The following is a 19079-nucleotide window of genomic DNA, read 5'->3' on the forward strand; positions in this document are numbered from 1 at the left end:
ACAACATACAGATAACACTGGACTGTAATACTCAAATAATAATTTTCTATTAAAAGTTTAAAATTTGTTTATTTCAGATAATGAATTCCGTGATTTTGATGAAGTATCCGGTAGCGATATACAAGCGGTGGATGGTACTTGGGAAGAGAACTGGTTATTCCAAAAGAAAAAGATAAAGAACATACAATCTGCACCAGTTCCAATGCTCGTACCCAACTCCAACACTCAATACAGAGCTCTGATAGGTGACAGAGATGCAGATGACACCACTGATCTATCCGACAACGGGTCCGATAATGAAGAAGAGTTAGAATACACCAGCGACGTTAAAAAAGTTCTAAACTCCAAACACCTTATTGGAGGTAAACCTAAAGTGGAAGAAATTTTAGACTTTGAACCTGACAGTTTGATGATTATAGATGCAAATGAAGAATATGAAAAAAATAATGAAATCATCGAAAATGGAGAACCAGTGAACGCCACTAATAAAGATGTTTTCACCCAAAAAGACATAAATCACGATAATATTGTCTACAATAACGACAATAGTCACGATTCTATACTCTTGCTGAGTGTAAACAGTGGACCTATATCGACGGCAGAGTTTAATTTGAAGGAAGAAATACACAGAACTGCTCTAAACGGTCATGCAGGTACTTTTGAGAATGAGACAGTGGGAGTAGACACAATAGACGCAAGCATTACCCCTCAAGTCAAAGGTAAGACTTAATATTTAATGAGGCATCGATGGTAAAAATTTATAAAATAATGCATTTGTTTATTGAAGTGAAACTTCTTTAGAACTGTTGTGATTTGAAACTGGATGAAACGAAAATATGTCACGATAAAGAAAGAACACAAAGGCAAATGTATAAGAGAGAATGAGATATATATAATACTACTCAAAACGCGTTTTGCCTATAATTTCTTAATGTTGTTTCAGAAACTACAAACAGTCGTTCAGAGCGTGAGAGAGAATATGAAGAAACAGAAACACTACCGGTCCAAAGATACGCAGACAGTCTACGTAAGAAACATTTCGAAGAGCCCCAAGAGTATGTAACACTTGAATTCGTAGTTTCGAATACATTCGTAATAATAGCGTTCTAGACCTTATATTTTTATTCACTTCCAGATTCTCTCCACCTAATCCTGAGAGAGAAGATGATTTAATTCCAGGTAAGTTGTAATTTCAATTTACAAATAATTTTCTTTTTGAGGTAGAGGATAGCAGGAAATATCCTGCTCAAAATTTGGAGCGGGGGAAGCACCTCGACATTGCGGAAGATCACAGCTAAGCAATACTCCTCTCAAGCAATGTTGTGTTCCTGTAGTGATTAAGGTGACCAGAGCTCCTGGCTCCTGAGGTCGGGGGTAGAATCAGCAACGCTCTTGATATTTCGAGCCTCTGTAAGCTATGATAACAAATGAATGCTTGGCTGCCTCTCTAGTCATATAAAAAAATATATTGAACAATACACTATTGCAACTAGCGGTATTAATTATTTTTCATATATAGTTAATGTTATATAAAATCTTTAAACATACAACTATTTTTTGTTCCATAATAAGTTTTGTTTTCAGGATCCATAGCGGATAGAGAACGCAAAAAGTGGCTCAATTATGTAGAGATGCCAAACAATCCATATTCCCCAGAAGCTATTAAAAAGCGGCTTTCAGCGAAAAATACATCTTCTTTGTTTGATATTATAACAACGAAGAAAGATTTAGAAGAACCAAGTCTAACAAGCGAAAATATTTCAAAAATGAATAACGGTGTCCATGATCAGGAAACAAGCGAAAATAAATTAGAACACAAAATGGATAAACGTCAATTAAATTTGAGTATAAGTACAGACGATGACACGTATGAGAAAAGATCTATGAGCCCGTCGCCTAAAAAGTTAAAAGACGTACTGTCAGATGAAATTTCACAATATAAACGGTAGGTACATGAACTAATTTTTATGCACAGTATTTTTGGTTAGATCCACCCACACCTCTTTACCATTAATATAATCTTGAACCGAATAATATGCGTTTTAAATCTTTAATGTTATTTTTTTTCCTCAAATACCGTAGCTACGGGCGGGACTACTACATCAAGGAGGCGAGGGCGTCTTCCGGCGAGCGTAAACGCGCCATCAGCGGGTCGAGCTCGATCGCGAGTTCACTAAACAAGTCCACGAGCTTAGAGAATGTCGATAGAGAGACCGCGTCGCCCGTAAGTGCCTGCTCGCTCAGCGACTTGGAGGCGGCCGCCCTGCGCACCAGCGTGTCCCGCGCCGTCCTCCGCCCGCCCCACGCCAGCCCCAACTTCGCCATCAACCCCATATTCGAGACCGACAGACACGACTGCTACGGTCATTCCCCCGACTCGGGGCCCCACTCAGAGTCCCACCCTGACCGTACCGACTCGGGCCTGTACTCCGAGGACACCCTCGATCATTCCTACGCCGACGACGGCGACCTGGTTCGACTAGAAATACCGAAAAAGCCCGAGATATTGGAGAATCTTTTCGAAAAGTACTCTGACATTAGGCGGAGCGACACCCTTAAGAGCGAGGACCTGGGCCATCGCTCGAAGCAACGACCGGCCCTAAATTTCATGTTCGGTGGAAGCGTAAGGTTAAGCAAAGGCTTTCGTAGAGATCTTTGGTGATCGAAGTTCCGATTAATACACCCCCTACTCACTGACGACTTAGACTCTGATTAATCGAAACAAACATCCCGTTTACTATGTACGTTACATACATAGCCGGTCTTGTTTAAGACTTAATTTATATTATGAAATTCATTAATATATCATAACCATAACTATAGACAAATATGGTGAAAGTATTTCAAAGAGCGGTCGCTGACGTTCAATTGGTACTAAAATGCCTGTAGAGTGTGAGAGTTGGCATGATTGATAATTTTAAATTTTGACTGACTAACAGCACTCTGCACTTTTAACGGTATAACGACTAGAACTGCACTCATAGATATGTGTCCTCTTATTAAATTTTTCAGTTCTATAACAACAGTAATCCTCCAAGAAGTTAGTGGTGAGTGTTGTAAGTTTTTGGCGAAATTGACTAACAACTCAATGCTTTACATCGAACTAACAAGACGTAACTAAACTATCCTTCTCACGGCATCCAGCGGCGACACAACTCACGCTTCGACTAAAATATTATTTATAAATGCAATCATCATTGCTGACTAAACAGGCACATGCACATGTTTATAGTTTATCTTGGTAACAACTTATCTAATCCGATCAATTCTGTATATATCCTGGGACTTACCTAATTAATTATAATACTTAAAATAATGATAAAGTCCAAGGTCAACAAATATTATAATATCAGTATCGTTGTTTGACAATTACAATTTATTTTGTTCTTAAATAAAAGCTAAATAGAAAATTAACTAACGTATTGGCCACCACAAAAGTTCTACTATTTATTATACAGTTTTTTATATAGTTTTTTTGTCTATTATACAGTTTTTTAACGTTACCCTTTTATTTCCATCTTAAAACCATGATACTGAGATTCTTTATACCTAAATAATCCAATTTATTTTTTTATTTTATCAAAGTTACGAAATCAAATACCTATCAGATACTATCATGTCAATTAAATTTTCAGGGACTATTAATACAACAGTTCAACACAATAGCTACCAATCAACAGTATACGAAATTCACTAAAGATATAGAGCCGGTGTCGATGACAACTATGCCGATCGAATATAAAAATGAAATAATCATAGAATACGAGGATGTAAATGAGCATACACTATTTGCTGCGAAACCCACTTACACAGACGAAGACACGGACAAAAAATTCGAAGAAATACTAAAATGCGCATACAAATCAGATACAAGTTCACTTAATATAAATATAGAAAATGAACGTGAAAAATCACCATCAAGCATTGAAAATTCGTTAAGCTCGAGCAGCATAGGTGATTCAATTAAAATATACAACGTGCAAACCGGTGAGATTGTGAAATGTAAACCGGAAGATAAGTTATCAACGAGATACGAAACGCCTGACAGAAATGACAACATCGATATACCTGATAAGAACAAAATGGGAGAAGACGCCGAAATATCCAGTGACAGTAGCGATGTGAAAGAGGTCACGGTTATAATTGAAGAATTAAAGGAAGAAACTGATCAAGTGACGGATGAAACGGATGAGCTAGCTCATTTGCCGAGTGTTAAGGAACTAGCAAGGAAATTCGTTAGTATGGAAAGCCTAAGTGAACCTGTCAAGGTCAGTTAAACCAAACATTATATTGTTATGAATCACTTACAATTTAGACGACATCGCTCAACCATATCATAAAGTAACGATATTCCAAATTCAATTGTGGTTTTTTTTTAATTTAATTTTAGAAAAACGCTTACGTAATTCGGATTGGATGTTTATCTTCGTACGTCATTAACATCATATTACTGCATATCAGAATTAATTACAAAGATTAGGGCTAAGCTTCAGAGTTTTTTAGATCAAATCATAACTGACACTACGATTGCTTTGTACCGAATTATCGGGAAAATGACCAAAATTGCATGTTATTATGAATCATAGCTTTAAAAGGGTTTCGAACTAAATAAACATTTCAGTTCATTAATAAAATCAGCAAGTAGAATATAGTTAACTGGATGGTTTTACTACATTGTTACGTGATTTATTAAATAAAAATTGAAAACTTTAATGCCGTCACTTTAGGACTACGCGTTGAACTTTAAAGACGACGCGTTGGCGCAACGGTCACAGCACTGGTTTATGGCTGTTGCGCTGGCGGTTGCGGGTTCGATCCCCGCATATGACAAACATTTGTATTAGCCATACATATTTTTGCCGTGGTTTGGGCGTTTGTGCAGTCCTTGTGGGTCTTCCCACCGTGCCTCGGAGAGAACAAACCGCACCAAATCGCCTGCCCAACGTGACTATAGACAAAACACATGAGTTCGCGCCATTTTTTCCCGAACTTGGGGAGGCCTATGTCCAGCAGTGGACTGCGATAAGCTGAAGTGAACACATTTTTATGTAATAAAAAAAAATTACAGCCACCGCAGCCTGTTTTGAGGCGTCGGAAGAGCAAAGAGAACATGCTCAGTCCAGACACGAAACCTGCAAACAAACTGACGTACATGCACAGTCTTACCGCTAGAAGTATTTCCAAGGAATTCAGAGAAGAACTTAAGTTGTCTATGGCAACCCCTCTGACAGTTCCCGGCGGTTCTAAAGAAATGCCAGAAGGCACAGAAGAAATAACTAGAGAATCTAGCCGGCCCGGAAGTCCTGTTCCTGAACCCGGAACCATAAAGTCTAAATTAGCCTTTTTCGAAAGTCTTAAACAAAAAATTAGCAACAAATAAATGTATTTAATGAATCATCTTCAAATTCTCGAAAATGATATAATTTATTTATCTAAAACTTCTTGGTAGGAGAACTGATTACATATAGAAATTTTTTTTTTCTTTTTTTTAGTATTTAACTTTTGATTAGGTACCGTTAGTTTTCGTCGTGACTACGACTTATTTACTATTTTGTAAATTAGTTGTGTAGTTAGTTAGTAGCTCGATTAAAAATAAAGAAGAAAAAAACGAATATTCACGAATAAATATGAGTACAGTTTTAGATTCAAGCTAGAATGAATGTAAATGTTAAGTAACAAAGAATTTTAATTTTTTTTAAAGGAAAAAAAAAAACAATGATTTTAATCAAATTCGTGCCATTCTGCGCAAGAATAAAATACAATAATTATGTATTTACATTCCTTACATTTTTGTTTCGAGGTATTAACAATATGGTGTGGTTGTAATTAGATTAATAAACAGTAGAATTAAATTAATTTATATTTAAAAAAAAAATAATGGTCACAATAGATAATAAATTCATATCCATTAGGTTATGGTGTAAATACTTAGTGCCATTTTGTAATCATTTATAGCTAACGCCAAAGTTGTAAATATAACATTCATTATTAGCGAGTAGATTATCTCGAGGTTGTGTGCAAGCATAGTGGTTAGAGTCCAGAAGAAAAAATAGCTAAAATAGATAAAAACAAACTAAATCGTTTCTCTAAGTTAATTATAGGATGACTAACAAGATTTAAGCCTAATATATAAAAATCACGGTTACTTTAAAAAAATGAAAATGTCAAATCAATCAATAATTATAGACGAGTGATTCATTTTGACACTTGAAATTTTAAAACATGCCTGGCTATAAAGCGTCATGTCTTCTTGTCTTTAACCTTTGTGTGATCATATATTTAGTTAGTCACATAGGACGAGCAATAAATATACTTAAGTTGGTAAAATAGTACTTAGTGACTGTAAACAGAATCTAAGCCAACATGTGTAACCAAACTTGAATCACAATTTCAAAAGTTCCATTGTATACTTGTGACGTAATAGTGATGTCAATTATAGTAATAAAAAATCAACAACAGTATTAAGTAGTTTTATTTATAAAAATATCAAACTGTCATACTTCCCATAGGTATCACACACATATTTTGTATAATATTTATATTTTATACACAAAACAAAGTAAAGAAGCAATATTTACATATAAGGAATAACGCCTTACAATTTCAACAATTTGTCAAATAGACAAACTTTACACAAATAAATGTTTGACAATTAATAGTAAACGCATATAACAAGTTAGCCATAGTTTGACACTAATCTTTTTCAGTTTCTTAGGCTTTACATTTAAATTACTGTAGAGCTCTCCAATTTTTTTATAAATCTGTCAACTATTGTCAACTATTTTCAATAAGCTGTAATCCATAATCTGAAATATTTAATAAAATATTCCTAAAGTTTTATGATAAGGAATCTTTTCCATTTCCTTAGCATTTTTCCGTCTGTAACACCACAGATAGTAGTCAATGAGGCTTGAGTTAGGAACTTCATAGTTTTTTCCAGATTTTTCAATTCGCTGTGATAGTTTTTGTTTTAGCAACTCAACGGCGTGTATTGAACAACCCCGTATTTCTATCTCTTCCTCTGATCCACTGGTGAGAAGGATGTCTGTAGGAAAAAATATAAGATATAAGAAAGATAACATGTAAGAAATAAGACAATATTTGGTAAAGCTTTAGATTAGGTAAAACCGAATTTCGGGACCATGGGGGGAAGGAGGGGGGGAGGGGGGGAACGCTACCCCTGGTACCACTGTCACACCTCAGAACCCCATGGTTATGGAGATATCCATGGTTAAAGTTTAAAAAGAGTAAGTAGTAAAGTTTTTAAAGAAGAAGAATTTCGAAAGATAGAGGAACGCTTGGCTCCGGCGCTGCGGGAAGTGCAGCCCTTCCGCCCTTGCGTGCGAAAGCACAATGCAAACAGTACGAGCTCAAAGGTATTATAATAGCTTTAAATTCTTCTTCTAACCTCAAAATTTTAACCATGGATATCTCCATAACCATGGGGTTTTGAGGTGTGACAGTGTTACCTTGTATAGATTCCCCTACACCCTCCACCCTCCACACCCAAAAACCCCATAATTCGGTTTTTCTAATTCGGTTTTACCTAGTCTAGATCTTAGCCCAATATTTATATTGCTATTTTATATACACAAATAAATACCTTGTTTTAAAAGAAAAAAAAGATGAGATTCGAGTGTATTTTAAAACTTTTTATTATTTTACATGATTCTTTTTTTAAGTATACTTGTGTTTGCTCGCAAACAAAAAAAAACCGACTTCAATTACATCGACAAGTAATTCAAATTAAGTAGACGAAAAAATATTCAAGTAAATACGCGTTATAAAAGATAGCTTATAAAATACTCATCAGACCTCGATCAAATTTAAATGGAATTTTTTTAAATAGAATCACCAGAAAGTATCAGCTTTCGATTAAAACAAGAATCATCAAAATCAGTAGGCTGACGAAAAAATAGTCAAGTAAATACGCATTATTATATAACTCAAAAAGTAATTGTTAGATCGCCATTAAATTTAAATGGGACCACATGACACGCGTCACCTTTCGATTTAAAAAAATCATCGTAATCTGTCCACCCAGACAATCATACATAAAAAAATACAATCGCAATAAGAACCTTCAACGTTTTTAGAAGTCGGTTAAATATATAGTGATTATAGTGTGGTTCATTTAAGACGAGTATTTTTTTTTAGTTATAAAAATAATTCGTATTTGATTGACTATTTTCAGCTAAGTTGTTTTACTTGTCAATATGAATCGAAGTCAGTTATATTTCATTTGTGAGCAAATACAATTATTATTCATTTCAATTTAAAAATAAATGAAGTCAATTTGAAATGGTAAGGCAGATGACAAAAACAGTCATATTTTTCTTAGTCACTATCTGATAATAGTACCTACATAAGATAATAAAATAACAAAACATTTTAAGAAGTATGAATTATTTCAAATATCCTACAATTACATTTCAAATAAATTAAATTGAAGTGTCTGTTTGTAATATTAAAATAGCCGCGTTTTACTAAATTCATATGAAATTATGAATGTATACACGGTACAAATACAAAAATAACATTTTTTACAATTTTTGTCTATCTGTCTGTCTGTCTGTTTGCTCCGGCTAATCTCTGAAACGGCTAAGCCGATTTCGACGGGACTTTCACTGGCAGATAGCTAATGTAATAAAGAGTAAAAAAAGCTACCTTTATTTTAGAAATTTATATACATATTTTAAAAAAATCTAATAACTGCGAACTGAACAATAACTTTTTTGTTAAATTCCACGCGAACGAAGTCGCGGGCACAGCTAGTAATAAAATATAGCACAAAAACAACTTTTTAATACCAATACTAATATAATAAAGCTGAAGACTTTGCTTGTTTAAACGCGCTAATCTCAGGAAGTGGTTCCACTGGTTATAGATTATACCAACTAAAGAGATTCCTTTTAACAAGGTTTTACAATTTTTTAGCCGATTTTTTTTTATCATTGTCCGTTTCATGTTTAGTCTTAAAGTTTCTTTTTATCTTTTTCTTTAATCCACTCGATCATAATCTATTGATTTTTCGTTAATATTAAATTTGTTATAACTAAATATATGCTTCCTAACTTAGTCTATTTTTCGATATGAAAGAAAAACAAGAAAAGATCTGGAAAATGTTAACAAAAAAGTTTCCATTTCAACTATGATTATTAAACAATAGTGTAATCAATTAAAAATTTAAGCAATGACAAAAAACGTTTTTAAAATAATTTATATTTTTTGCAAAAAGTAAAAAAAGAAGTGTGTGTCAGCTCCGACGTACGACTGGAGTTCACTCTTTCAGGTCGACTGTCTAAATAGGTACAAAAAGGTTTACTAGTCTAAGAAAAAGATTAACACCATATCAAATGGTCAAATAAACGAATAAAATAACACCATCTTATGGCGTTATTTGGCGAAATCGTCGTAACGCCATCTATCGGAACTCAATAAGGTTCCGTTAGATGGCGCATAAAAACGTAACGAGGTCACGTAGGAGGTTTTTTCATTCCTATTCGAAAATAGATTCTTAAGGAGCAAACTCCAATAAACTTCAAAAAATTTAATCATAAATATAAAATGAAGTGAATGCGGTTTGCTGTTATTTTTTTTTAAGATGAAGATATGTTTCTATATTTATGACACATTATCTAATATATAAAATTCTCGTGTTAAATGGTGTTAAACATTGAACTCCTCCGAAACGGCTCGACCGATTTTAATAAAATTTTGTGGGCATATCGGGTAGGTCTGAGAATCGGCCAACATCGAATTTTCATACCCCTAAGTTATAGGGGGGGGGGGGGAATTAAGCGGGTTAATAACATGTATGGCAAAGAAACGTTTGCCGGGTCAGCACGTTCAGTCGTCGGCCCCGGTTGTTATCATGTACACCTGATAGTAATTGTTACTCAAAGTAGGGAAACATATCGGTCAACACGCAGTGAAGCAGCGTGGTTGATTAAGCTCCAATTATTTTCCTACATGGAGAAAAAGGTCTATGCCCAGTGATATTTTACAGGCTGAATCGAAAAGAATATTGAAATTTTACCATTCTTCAATTTCTCCATCAGCTCATCACTGTAACTCATAACTCCAAAATATACCAGTACTTGCGGCACTCTATAATCAGCAAACATGGTCAACTTATCAATATCATAGAACTCTCCCCATCCCCTGCCATCAAAGAAGTTCCACAAATCTGCGACCAATATCTGCGCTCGTTTGTAGAATGATACTGCTTGGTTCTTATAAATTGCTTCATCTCGGAAACATTGAAAGTTAACAACGACTATCTCTAATAACTTTATCGCAGACTTATTAGCTTCTTTAATACAATTCTCAAAAGTTCCATTATATTTTTCACATAATATTAATCCAACATCGTGTAGCACATTTTCTCTTTCTACATATAATGGTATTTTAGCCTCGGTGTCGCCTCGAAATATATGTGTCAATTTTTTTTCGCTTATTGTTGAGTAAAACTCTGGATTTGTGATGTCATATCCTTCCTAATAAATATGATTATTATATTAGTATTATATTCAATAAATTGTGAGAATTTTTTTATGAAATATCTTGAATCTATGAACTCATTTTACATTCATATAGCTTTACTGTTATGTTCAAGAATCTTATCCTGTCAATTCTTTGTACATAATTATGTGAATCATTATTACTATAGCAATATGTTTATTAATAAATTAAAGTCTCAATTCCTCATTTATATAACGTAGTGTTTCTACATCTTAAACAATAATCACATAGTATTCTATATTTTTCTAGGCTCTTTCGAGAATGGAAATGTTTACTTAGACTACGTTACTACTAAAGGTTACTTTAGACTTTTCTTAGAAAGAAAGATAATAACTATTTAAAAAACTCAATAATAATAATTTCAGGCTTTATAAAACATGAGGTCCTTTTTAATCAGACTTATATGAGTAAAAGTATTAAGAAGCTTTGTTATCATACAACAATGGCATTTATTAAATCGTGTTAACTTTATTTTCTACTTAACATAAGTTAGTTGCTTAGTTGATAATATAATTAATACTATATTGAAAAAAAAATTTGAATCAAACCTTGCATTTTTTTTTGTTTAGTTTATTATTTACCTGTAATGCTCTGTGTAAAGCAGCTTCCAAAGCAAAATAACCAGTATGCCCATTGACTGTCCATTGTTCTTCCTCACTCTTTGGCCAGAAGCAGAAGTTCAATGCATCACACACAAACACCCAGTCGACTGCACGCGGATGTTCGTTATTAGGATGTATAGCATCTGTACCTGTATCCGGTATTTGAAGTTTATTGTTTTTTACAGCTGAGAACATCTGTGGCAAATATGTGATACATGATAGAAAATAATTGTGTTTGCTCGCAAACGAAAAAAAAACCGACTTCAATTACATCGACAAGTAATACAACGTAGATCGACGAAAAAATAGTTAAGCAACTACGCGTTATCAAAGATTACTCAAAAAGTAGTTATCAGATCTCGATAAAATTTATATGTGACCACATGATAAACATTAGCTTTCGATTAAATTAAAAATTATCAAAATCGGTACACCCAGTAAAAAGTTATTACGGATTTTCGAGAGTTTCCCTCGATTTCTCTGGGATCCCATCATCAGATCCTGGTTTCCTTATCACGGTACCAAACTAGGGATATCCCCTTTTCAACAAAAAAAGAATTATCAAAATCGGTGTATCCAGTAGAAAGTTATGCGGTATAATACAACGTAGGTCGACGAAAAAAGCGTCAAGCAAAAACGCATTATTAGATATAACTCGAAAAGTAATTGTTAGATTTCAAATAAATTTAAATGGGACCAATTGGCACACACCACCTTTCGATTAAAACAAAATTTGTCGAAATCGGTCTACCCGGTCAAAAGTTCTGATGTAACATACATAAAAAAAAAAAAAAAAAAAAAAAAAAAAAAAAAAAAAAAAAAATACAGTCGAATTGAGAACCTCCTCTTTTTTGGAAGTCGGTTAAAAAACATGTAAAATTTATTTATTAAAATAGGGAACAGCAGGCTATACTCATTCTACTCGAAATTTGGAGCAGTTCAACTGGGGAAATACCTCAAATTTACAGAAAATCACAGCTAAATAATACTGCTCTCAAGCAGCGTTGTGTTCCTGTGGTGAGTAAGAGCTCCTGAGAAGGGTCAGAGGTAAGATCGGCGATACGCTTGCTATGCTTCTATTGTTGTCTATAGGCTTACGATAACCGCTTACCATCATGTGGACCAGACGTTTTTTTATCGACCTATTACTTGCATAAAATAAAATAAGAGTACTTAAGATTATTTTTATTACCTCTTGACAAAGCTTATCTAAGCCATTTTCGTGAATTTTAACGTGGTGAGCTCGTTCACTTATGAATTTGCCTGATTCTGCTGGTGGTAAAATTCCATAACGCACCATGATTACCGTGTATTATTTTTATAAGACTTTAAAAATGACGATACTACAACTTAAATATCGGACTAGTCCAATGATTGATTGGTTTAATGGCTTTCAGTTGTGCCAAAGGAGCACTGTTGATTCCGCCAATGTCACGTAGAGTGTAGAACAGACGCAGCCCCACACGGATTTGTCGTTTAATTTTGAAAACAGACAAAATAGTCAGACTTTTATTGTTACACCTAAACCTAAAATAACTTAGGCTAGTTCAACTAGCTATGATAAACCACGGTGATAATGGTAAATAAGTACAAGACCGTGAGATAAACATTGAATGACATTTGCAAGACATTTGGTCAATATTTTAGACATTGACAATAATATATGACAGCACTGAATATTCAACAACAGCTGCGTTCCACTGAGTGTCCGCAACGCCTGTGGCGCTCATTTTATCGTTCCACCTAAGGCACGTAGTCGTCGCGAGCGATGGCTCGACGTCATAGATCTCATCTACTGTTCGCGACACATCGCCCAAAAAAATATAAGCGGGCTCAAAGTTGAGTTTCATCAAAACGTGGTGGAAATATTAAAAAAACAACTGTCAATGTCAAATTGTGAATGTTTTCTCTCATTCGATTCGGCAAAAACGCAACGATAATTCCCTGGAATTCGTGTTGAATTAAGTTTTACTGCAATTCTCATGAAATATTTACTAATAACCCCCACAGCTGCATGTTTTTACCATGCTGCCATATGGCGACCACACAGGTGACACCTAACTGCGCCCAAATATGCGTTCCTTTTATAAAATTCGCCTACAAGTACAACTCCTGCGGCATTGTTTACCTTGGTGGATCGGCAATTTTAGCGGTCGTGATTGATGGCGTTGTAGGCCTTAGGTGGAACGCGGCCTTTGTAACTCAGTGGCAGTCTGACAGATGACATTTTGTTAACCTCAAATGCTTTGCTCAAATGTTATGTTAAAGCGGTTTCGTTTTTCTTGTGACAAATAAAAATATTCTTACTTGATTTTGATATTTACTTTAATTCCTAAAAAATGCCGCTTGATGTGCAAGGTACTTTCGTGTCACAGAAAATTAACAAAATAAGATGGATACCCGAAGATTACGTCGAAACAAAACATTTTTTTACTGGAAGTTGGGACGATGATGAAAACTCCATAAAAGTTTGGAGTTTTGAATTTATAAATGAAGATGAAGACGTCGAGTACCCAAAACAATTATCAGAATACAAAGTTAACGGTGATGTTACTGATATAAAGTTTTTGGATAAGAAGTCTATCGCTGTTTCAATTTCAAGTGGTGATGTCCGAATATTAGAAATAAGTGCCTACGATAGACAAGCTCCTTTAAAAGAAGTTCATATCTGGAAATCGTTACACAATTTTAGGTGATAAATTAATTATTAATAAATAAACAACTTGCATTTAATGTCTAGTAGGATCATTAATGGACCAATGATCTACGTAAGATTGCCGGTGTAGGCTGGATGGCATTTGCGGAAAACTGGGATGTCTGGCCCGAACTTGGAGAAATCTATGTCCAGCAGTGGACTGCGATAGGCTGAAGTGATGAGGAAGTGATGATCATTAATATGCCCTGATTCACAAAAATCTGCATCACCTATACAATCATTTTGTTCTGAGCCAGACCAAACTCAATAGTTATTTCTTACTATAGTACCAATGCTTTGTCACTTTAGCGGCAAATTGAATGCATCCTATTAGTTTAATAATGAGAATTTTTATATTTATTTGATTGATTCATCCTGTAACATCCTACTGCTGGACATAAGCCTCTTTCTTCATGTAGGAGAAGATTCGATTGTTATTAATTATAAATACTATTAACATATAGTGTACATTGTTTAAAAAGAGATTATAATCTTAACAAATAACAATAATGTTTTTGTTCATAATTTAAATGTTATTGAATATTACAGAAATTGATCTTAAACAACATACTAGATAAACTACAATAAAATAATTACTATTTTAGCTGAACAAAAACTACTCAATTTTAATTATATTTTATAATTCTAGCTCAGATAAATGTTCATGCACAGCACTAGATACACTTGAAGGTGATATTGCAAGTATTGGCGAGGATGGAAATGTGAACATTCTGAACAGTCGGAGAGGTGATATTACAAGGAGTATTAAAGGAGCAGACAGCTGTTCCTTGCATGCAGTGTGTTTTATTAAACTGAACGAGGTAATATATATAAATACTAGCTTTTACACGCCGCTTCACTCACATTGAATTTTTTTTTTTTATAAAAAGTATCCTAAGTTGCTTCTAATACCTACAAGAATATGTGTACACAGTTTAATTATGATCAGTTAAGATTTTTTCGCATGAAAGCGTAACAAACAAACTCACATTAACATTTATAATATTAATAGAGATTAGAATACTTTTGTATGTTGTATTAAATATACAATTATTTTGAACATAGTTTATTTCTAAAATAAGATATGTTCATTTTATATTACAACAGCAAATATGTGAAAAACAGAATCTATACAAAGTTATGAATAAAAAAATTTTTTTTTTTTTTAATTCCTTTTGGTATAGGTATTTATCATCCCTACAGTTATGCCTTCAGTCATGCTTTCTAAAGTTTTTTGAATAACATATTTGAAAACCAAATCCTATTTCCAAAGATATATGTTTGTTTGATAGAGTCCAACAAAGCTTTTAATTTCAAGCAAAACTCTTGGGCTCTATATTAATCTTGACAATACCATAGTTATTAGATGTGTAAATTATTAAAATTTGTTTTTTAAAGTTTGGTGATTAATTTTAGCTTTATATTTAGGTCATAACAGGCAATATCCGAGGTCACATGAAAATATGGGATATAAGATCTGCAAATGACAAACCCGCTGCAGCATTTTTACTCGCTGGAGACGAGCTAGCAGCCACATGTATAACACGACATCCCACACAACCTCATATAATATTAGCTGGCAGTGAATCAGGAGCTGTCGCTGTTTGGGACTTACGTATGAACCAGTTCCCGACTTCTTTACTCAACGCTCACGCTGCTGGTGTCACAGAAATGCAATTCCACCCAGAAAATCCTAACAAATTGCTAACAAGCTCGGTGTCAGGAGAAATATGGGATTGGAATATGGATATGTTGACGAAGAAAGGTCTAGAAGAATATGTGCCATTAGAAGATAAAACGTCATTGAATGTAACCTCGTTAATGCCAGCATTACACAAGCCGATAAATTCTCTACACTGTGATCGAGGCAGGATACTCTGTGGGGCAGATAATGAAGCTATATACTTGATTAAAAATTTGAAGTATTGATCTTTTTTTGTTCTTATTAATGTGCATTCCTTAAACACAGTTCTGTGCATTTGTTTTTGTGTCTGTGAAACATTAAAAGTATTCACAAAAATATTTTTTATCGTTTCTTTAGAAGTATTCATTTCAAAAACTATATTTAAGTTAATGGATAACTTTTTTAAACAATAATCTAAAACTACGCATATTAAAATACATGAAAAAATTAAGTGCCATTAGTAGTTTTCAGACTGATTCAATTATTAGTACAGATCCTTTTTCTTTTTTGTAAGATATTTAAAAAAAAAAAGATCAAATATTAAATAATATATTTTTAACCATTTCTGTTTCATTAACTAAAGGAAAATATAGTATTAATTTTCTTTAATATTTTTTTCACTATTATTGCTCTCGGTAGTATTGTGTTGCATAAACAGTAGTAAACAATAAAGATAAAAACGAAAATATGTACCTACGGTAGATTAGAGATGTGTGTATGATAACAATGATGAACCCAATTCGATATTTCCATATTTGTTTAATTTCATAATAACATTGCTGTGAAAAAGCCAGATATTGCAAATCAAAACGATAAAGAAAGCCTTATTATTATTATGTTGTTCTTTATTTAGTATGTTATTCATTAAAGGCAGACAAAAATAAAAATAAAAACATTTGAGTAATACATTTTTATTTGTGAAGTAAATACACTTACAAGTAACATATACATAGATAATACAAGTCAGTCTTTGCTTGCCTAGTCAATTGGTATATTTTTTACACTACACTATTTACATTTCATATATTAAGAATAAACATTGTGAGTAATTAAGTAAAATATCATGCTATATAAGGCACCATCTCAACAACCATAATTTTCTCAAGTGGTAACATATCCGACGGGCCAAATGGCACCACACACCACTTTATACCATAAAATAAAATACAGCCTCAAAAAAAACTGGAATAAAATTATCAATAGTACTAAATAACACTGATGAAAAAAAAAGATATGATATTTGGCATCTCATTCACATGTCGTATACCACACTAAATGCGTTAACCATAAATTAACACAGAGTATATGCATCTATTACAACAATATAACCATAACACTAATTGTTCAGGAATATAGTAACACAGCGCTTGACTCTATCTTATAATATGGAGCACCAACGTTAGTGCCGACGGTCCCCGGTCTGAGTCCTGATTGGATACAACGTTGGAAGGGTCGGAACCCGGTATTTAACTCGTCGAGGTCACTCGCAGGCACGGATACTAGATTAGAGGGCGGAAGAACCAATCTCTTAATTTTATATTTAATTTCATCCAAGTTGCAGCAATGACCTCAGTCTGTCAAAAGTTATTTGATAGCAAGTCAACGGCCACCGCCCCGAGGCCGTGCCTGCGCAACCGTCTTCGCATTCATTCGAAGCTCGTCCCCGGCTTCTATTTGACGGTTCAAGTGTGTTGGATCCTCCGGTGTGGAGGGGGCTTCCTTTGCGAAGCTGTGAGGAGGGACGCGGGTACCATCCATAACTGGTCGCACCAGCGCATTAGGGCCTCTGTCACGTGACAACTGTTCGCAGCCGTGGCCAGCTGTGTTTCTAGACTATCGGTCGCCTTTATCAGAAAACTGGAAAACAAAAAATTACATTACAGATTTGTAGGAGTGAATAACGAAGACATTATATATGAAACAGAGATTTAATTTTGATCTTTAAGATACGATTTGAGTATTGCCGCATGGCGCTCGTTACACGACTAGGTAGGCAAACAAAAGTATGGCCCACCCGATGATAAGCTGTTACCGTCGCCTATAGACATCTACGACACCAGCAGCATCGCAAGCGCGTTGCCAACCCTACCTTCGACCCTACCCAGGAGCTCTAGCTACCTCACCACAGAAACGCAACACAACTAGAGTGCAGTTTTATTTAGCTTTGATTATCTGGACAGAGGAAGTCCGCCGAAGGCTGCTCCGTATTTTGAACAGGATATATCTTGCTCCATAGTAGCAGAACCTATAAGTCAGGCCTCATAGTACGGCAGAGCTCACCTGGGGGGGAAGAGCGTTGGCGCGATGATCATGGCGACGTTGTGCTCGCTCATCTTGTTGGTTTCGCTGCTGGCGGCGATGTCGCGCACCAGTTGCAGCACCTCCCGCAGAGCGGCGCGTTGCTCACACGGTAGCAGCATCACCAGTAGGTTTAACGCACGGCCTTGCGTCGTACCTGACAGAGCTGCCAAAACAAAATATTCTCAATTTATTTTGTCTTTACTTGCTTGATGCTTAATATGATATAATGGTATTCGTTATTTCAACAGATGCAAACGACACTGACTGATAGCCTCGAATATCATCTCCTTTAAACACCGCAAAGAGCACACCTCTAGAATACAGTAGTAATTCTGAGAGATATTCGCTCGCAGCCAGCGCTTGAAGACGGCGGCGAGGTCGTGGCCGCCGGCGCGGTCCGCGTGCCACTGCCGCTCTATCAGTTGCTAACTCACCATACGCGTGGTAGAACAGCCTCACGAGCTCCTGCGAGAGCGGCGGCTGCGGCAGCGCTCGCAGCCAGCGCTTGAAGACGGCGGCGAGGTCGTGGCCGCCGGCGCGCCGCAGCGCCGCCTGCACGCCGCCGCGGTCCGTGTACCACTGCCGCTCTATCAGCTGGCACAGCGCCTCCACCTGCGACACGCGCCGTTTTACTCCATGTCATTAGTCTGTGGCCTCGTACCGTGTGTTTTATGTAGTCATGATTGGTTCGGATACACTAAGATGTACCCGACTGAGTCACCGTTAGAATTTCGTTTGCGTGGAGGTGATGGCCTCCTCCAAAAGTCGTAATTTCCCTTATTAAAAAGCAATCTAACCCTACATGAACCATTTCTAAAATCAGGCTAACCGATCTTGAGCGCGTTACCTCATCCTAACAAAGCTTTTCCTGTTTTTTCGTGTTAACAAAGCATTGGAAAATACTTAATAGTAGGAACTAGCAAGAGAATAAATTATTATTACTTTTTGTCCAATTATGCCAATCAACTTCATAGTATGTGCCATACACAGTGGCGTAGCGTGGTTGTCGGCTGCCCGGGGCGGAAATGTTGCCGCCCTCTTATTTAGGTATTTCGATTTAATGTATCATCATCACCATCATCATTTCAGCCTATCACAGTCCACTGCTTGACATAGGCCTCCACAAGTTCGCGCCAAAAATAACGTGAAGTCATGTGTTTTGCCCATAGTCACCACGCTGGGCAGGCGGGTTGGTGACCGCAGGACACCGCGAATTTAATGTATAATATTATACATTCATACATTATTATAGAGAACTTTTTGGCAAGAACAG

General features: G+C 35.4%; 4 protein-coding genes across 4 annotated transcripts in view; 2 read left to right on the forward strand and 2 right to left on the reverse strand.

The window, feature by feature from the left end:
- The window catches only part of LOC123669881 (bud site selection protein 4), a 25111-nt gene extending 18650 nt beyond the window's left edge, over positions 1–6461 (forward strand). The window contains exons 5-11 of the mRNA XM_045603434.1: positions 78–719; positions 944–1055; positions 1136–1179; positions 1585–1945; positions 2083–2224; positions 3636–4268; positions 5069–6461. Coding sequence (XP_045459390.1) covers positions 78–719; positions 944–1055; positions 1136–1179; positions 1585–1945; positions 2083–2224; positions 3636–4268; positions 5069–5380 — 2246 coding nt within the window. The 3' untranslated portion in view covers positions 5381–6461. The remainder of the gene's footprint in view (positions 1–77; positions 720–943; positions 1056–1135; positions 1180–1584; positions 1946–2082; positions 2225–3635; positions 4269–5068) is intronic.
- On the reverse strand, positions 6455–12484 carry LOC123654982 (queuosine salvage protein). Its single transcript, XM_045590837.1, has 4 exons — positions 12319–12484; positions 11106–11321; positions 10040–10499; positions 6455–7045 (listed from the first exon to the last, which is right to left on the reverse strand). The coding sequence occupies exons 1-4, from the start codon at positions 12424–12426 to the stop codon at positions 6816–6818; spliced, it is 1014 nt and encodes a 337-aa protein (XP_045446793.1). The 5' UTR covers positions 12427–12484; the 3' UTR covers positions 6455–6815.
- Positions 12485–13339: 855 nt separating this feature from the next.
- On the forward strand, positions 13340–15841 carry LOC123664803 (nucleoporin Nup43). Its single transcript, XM_045599268.1, has 3 exons — positions 13340–13818; positions 14471–14642; positions 15250–15841. Exons 1-3 carry the CDS (start codon positions 13466–13468, stop codon positions 15748–15750), a joined length of 1026 nt encoding a protein of 341 aa, XP_045455224.1. The 5' UTR covers positions 13340–13465; the 3' UTR covers positions 15751–15841.
- Positions 15842–16400: 559 nt separating this feature from the next.
- LOC123654994 (rho GTPase-activating protein conundrum) overlaps positions 16401–19079 on the reverse strand; it is an 84777-nt gene continuing 82098 nt past the window's right edge. Inside the window, 3 exon segments of the mRNA XM_045590846.1 lie at positions 16401–17362; positions 17786–17969; positions 18241–18418. Of these exon segments, the coding sequence (XP_045446802.1) occupies positions 17188–17362; positions 17786–17969; positions 18241–18418 (537 nt within the window). The 3' untranslated portion in view covers positions 16401–17187.

Source organism: Melitaea cinxia, chromosome 1, assembly GCF_905220565.1.
Source record: "Melitaea cinxia chromosome 1, ilMelCinx1.1, whole genome shotgun sequence".
NCBI lineage: Eukaryota > Metazoa > Arthropoda > Insecta > Lepidoptera > Nymphalidae > Melitaea > Melitaea cinxia.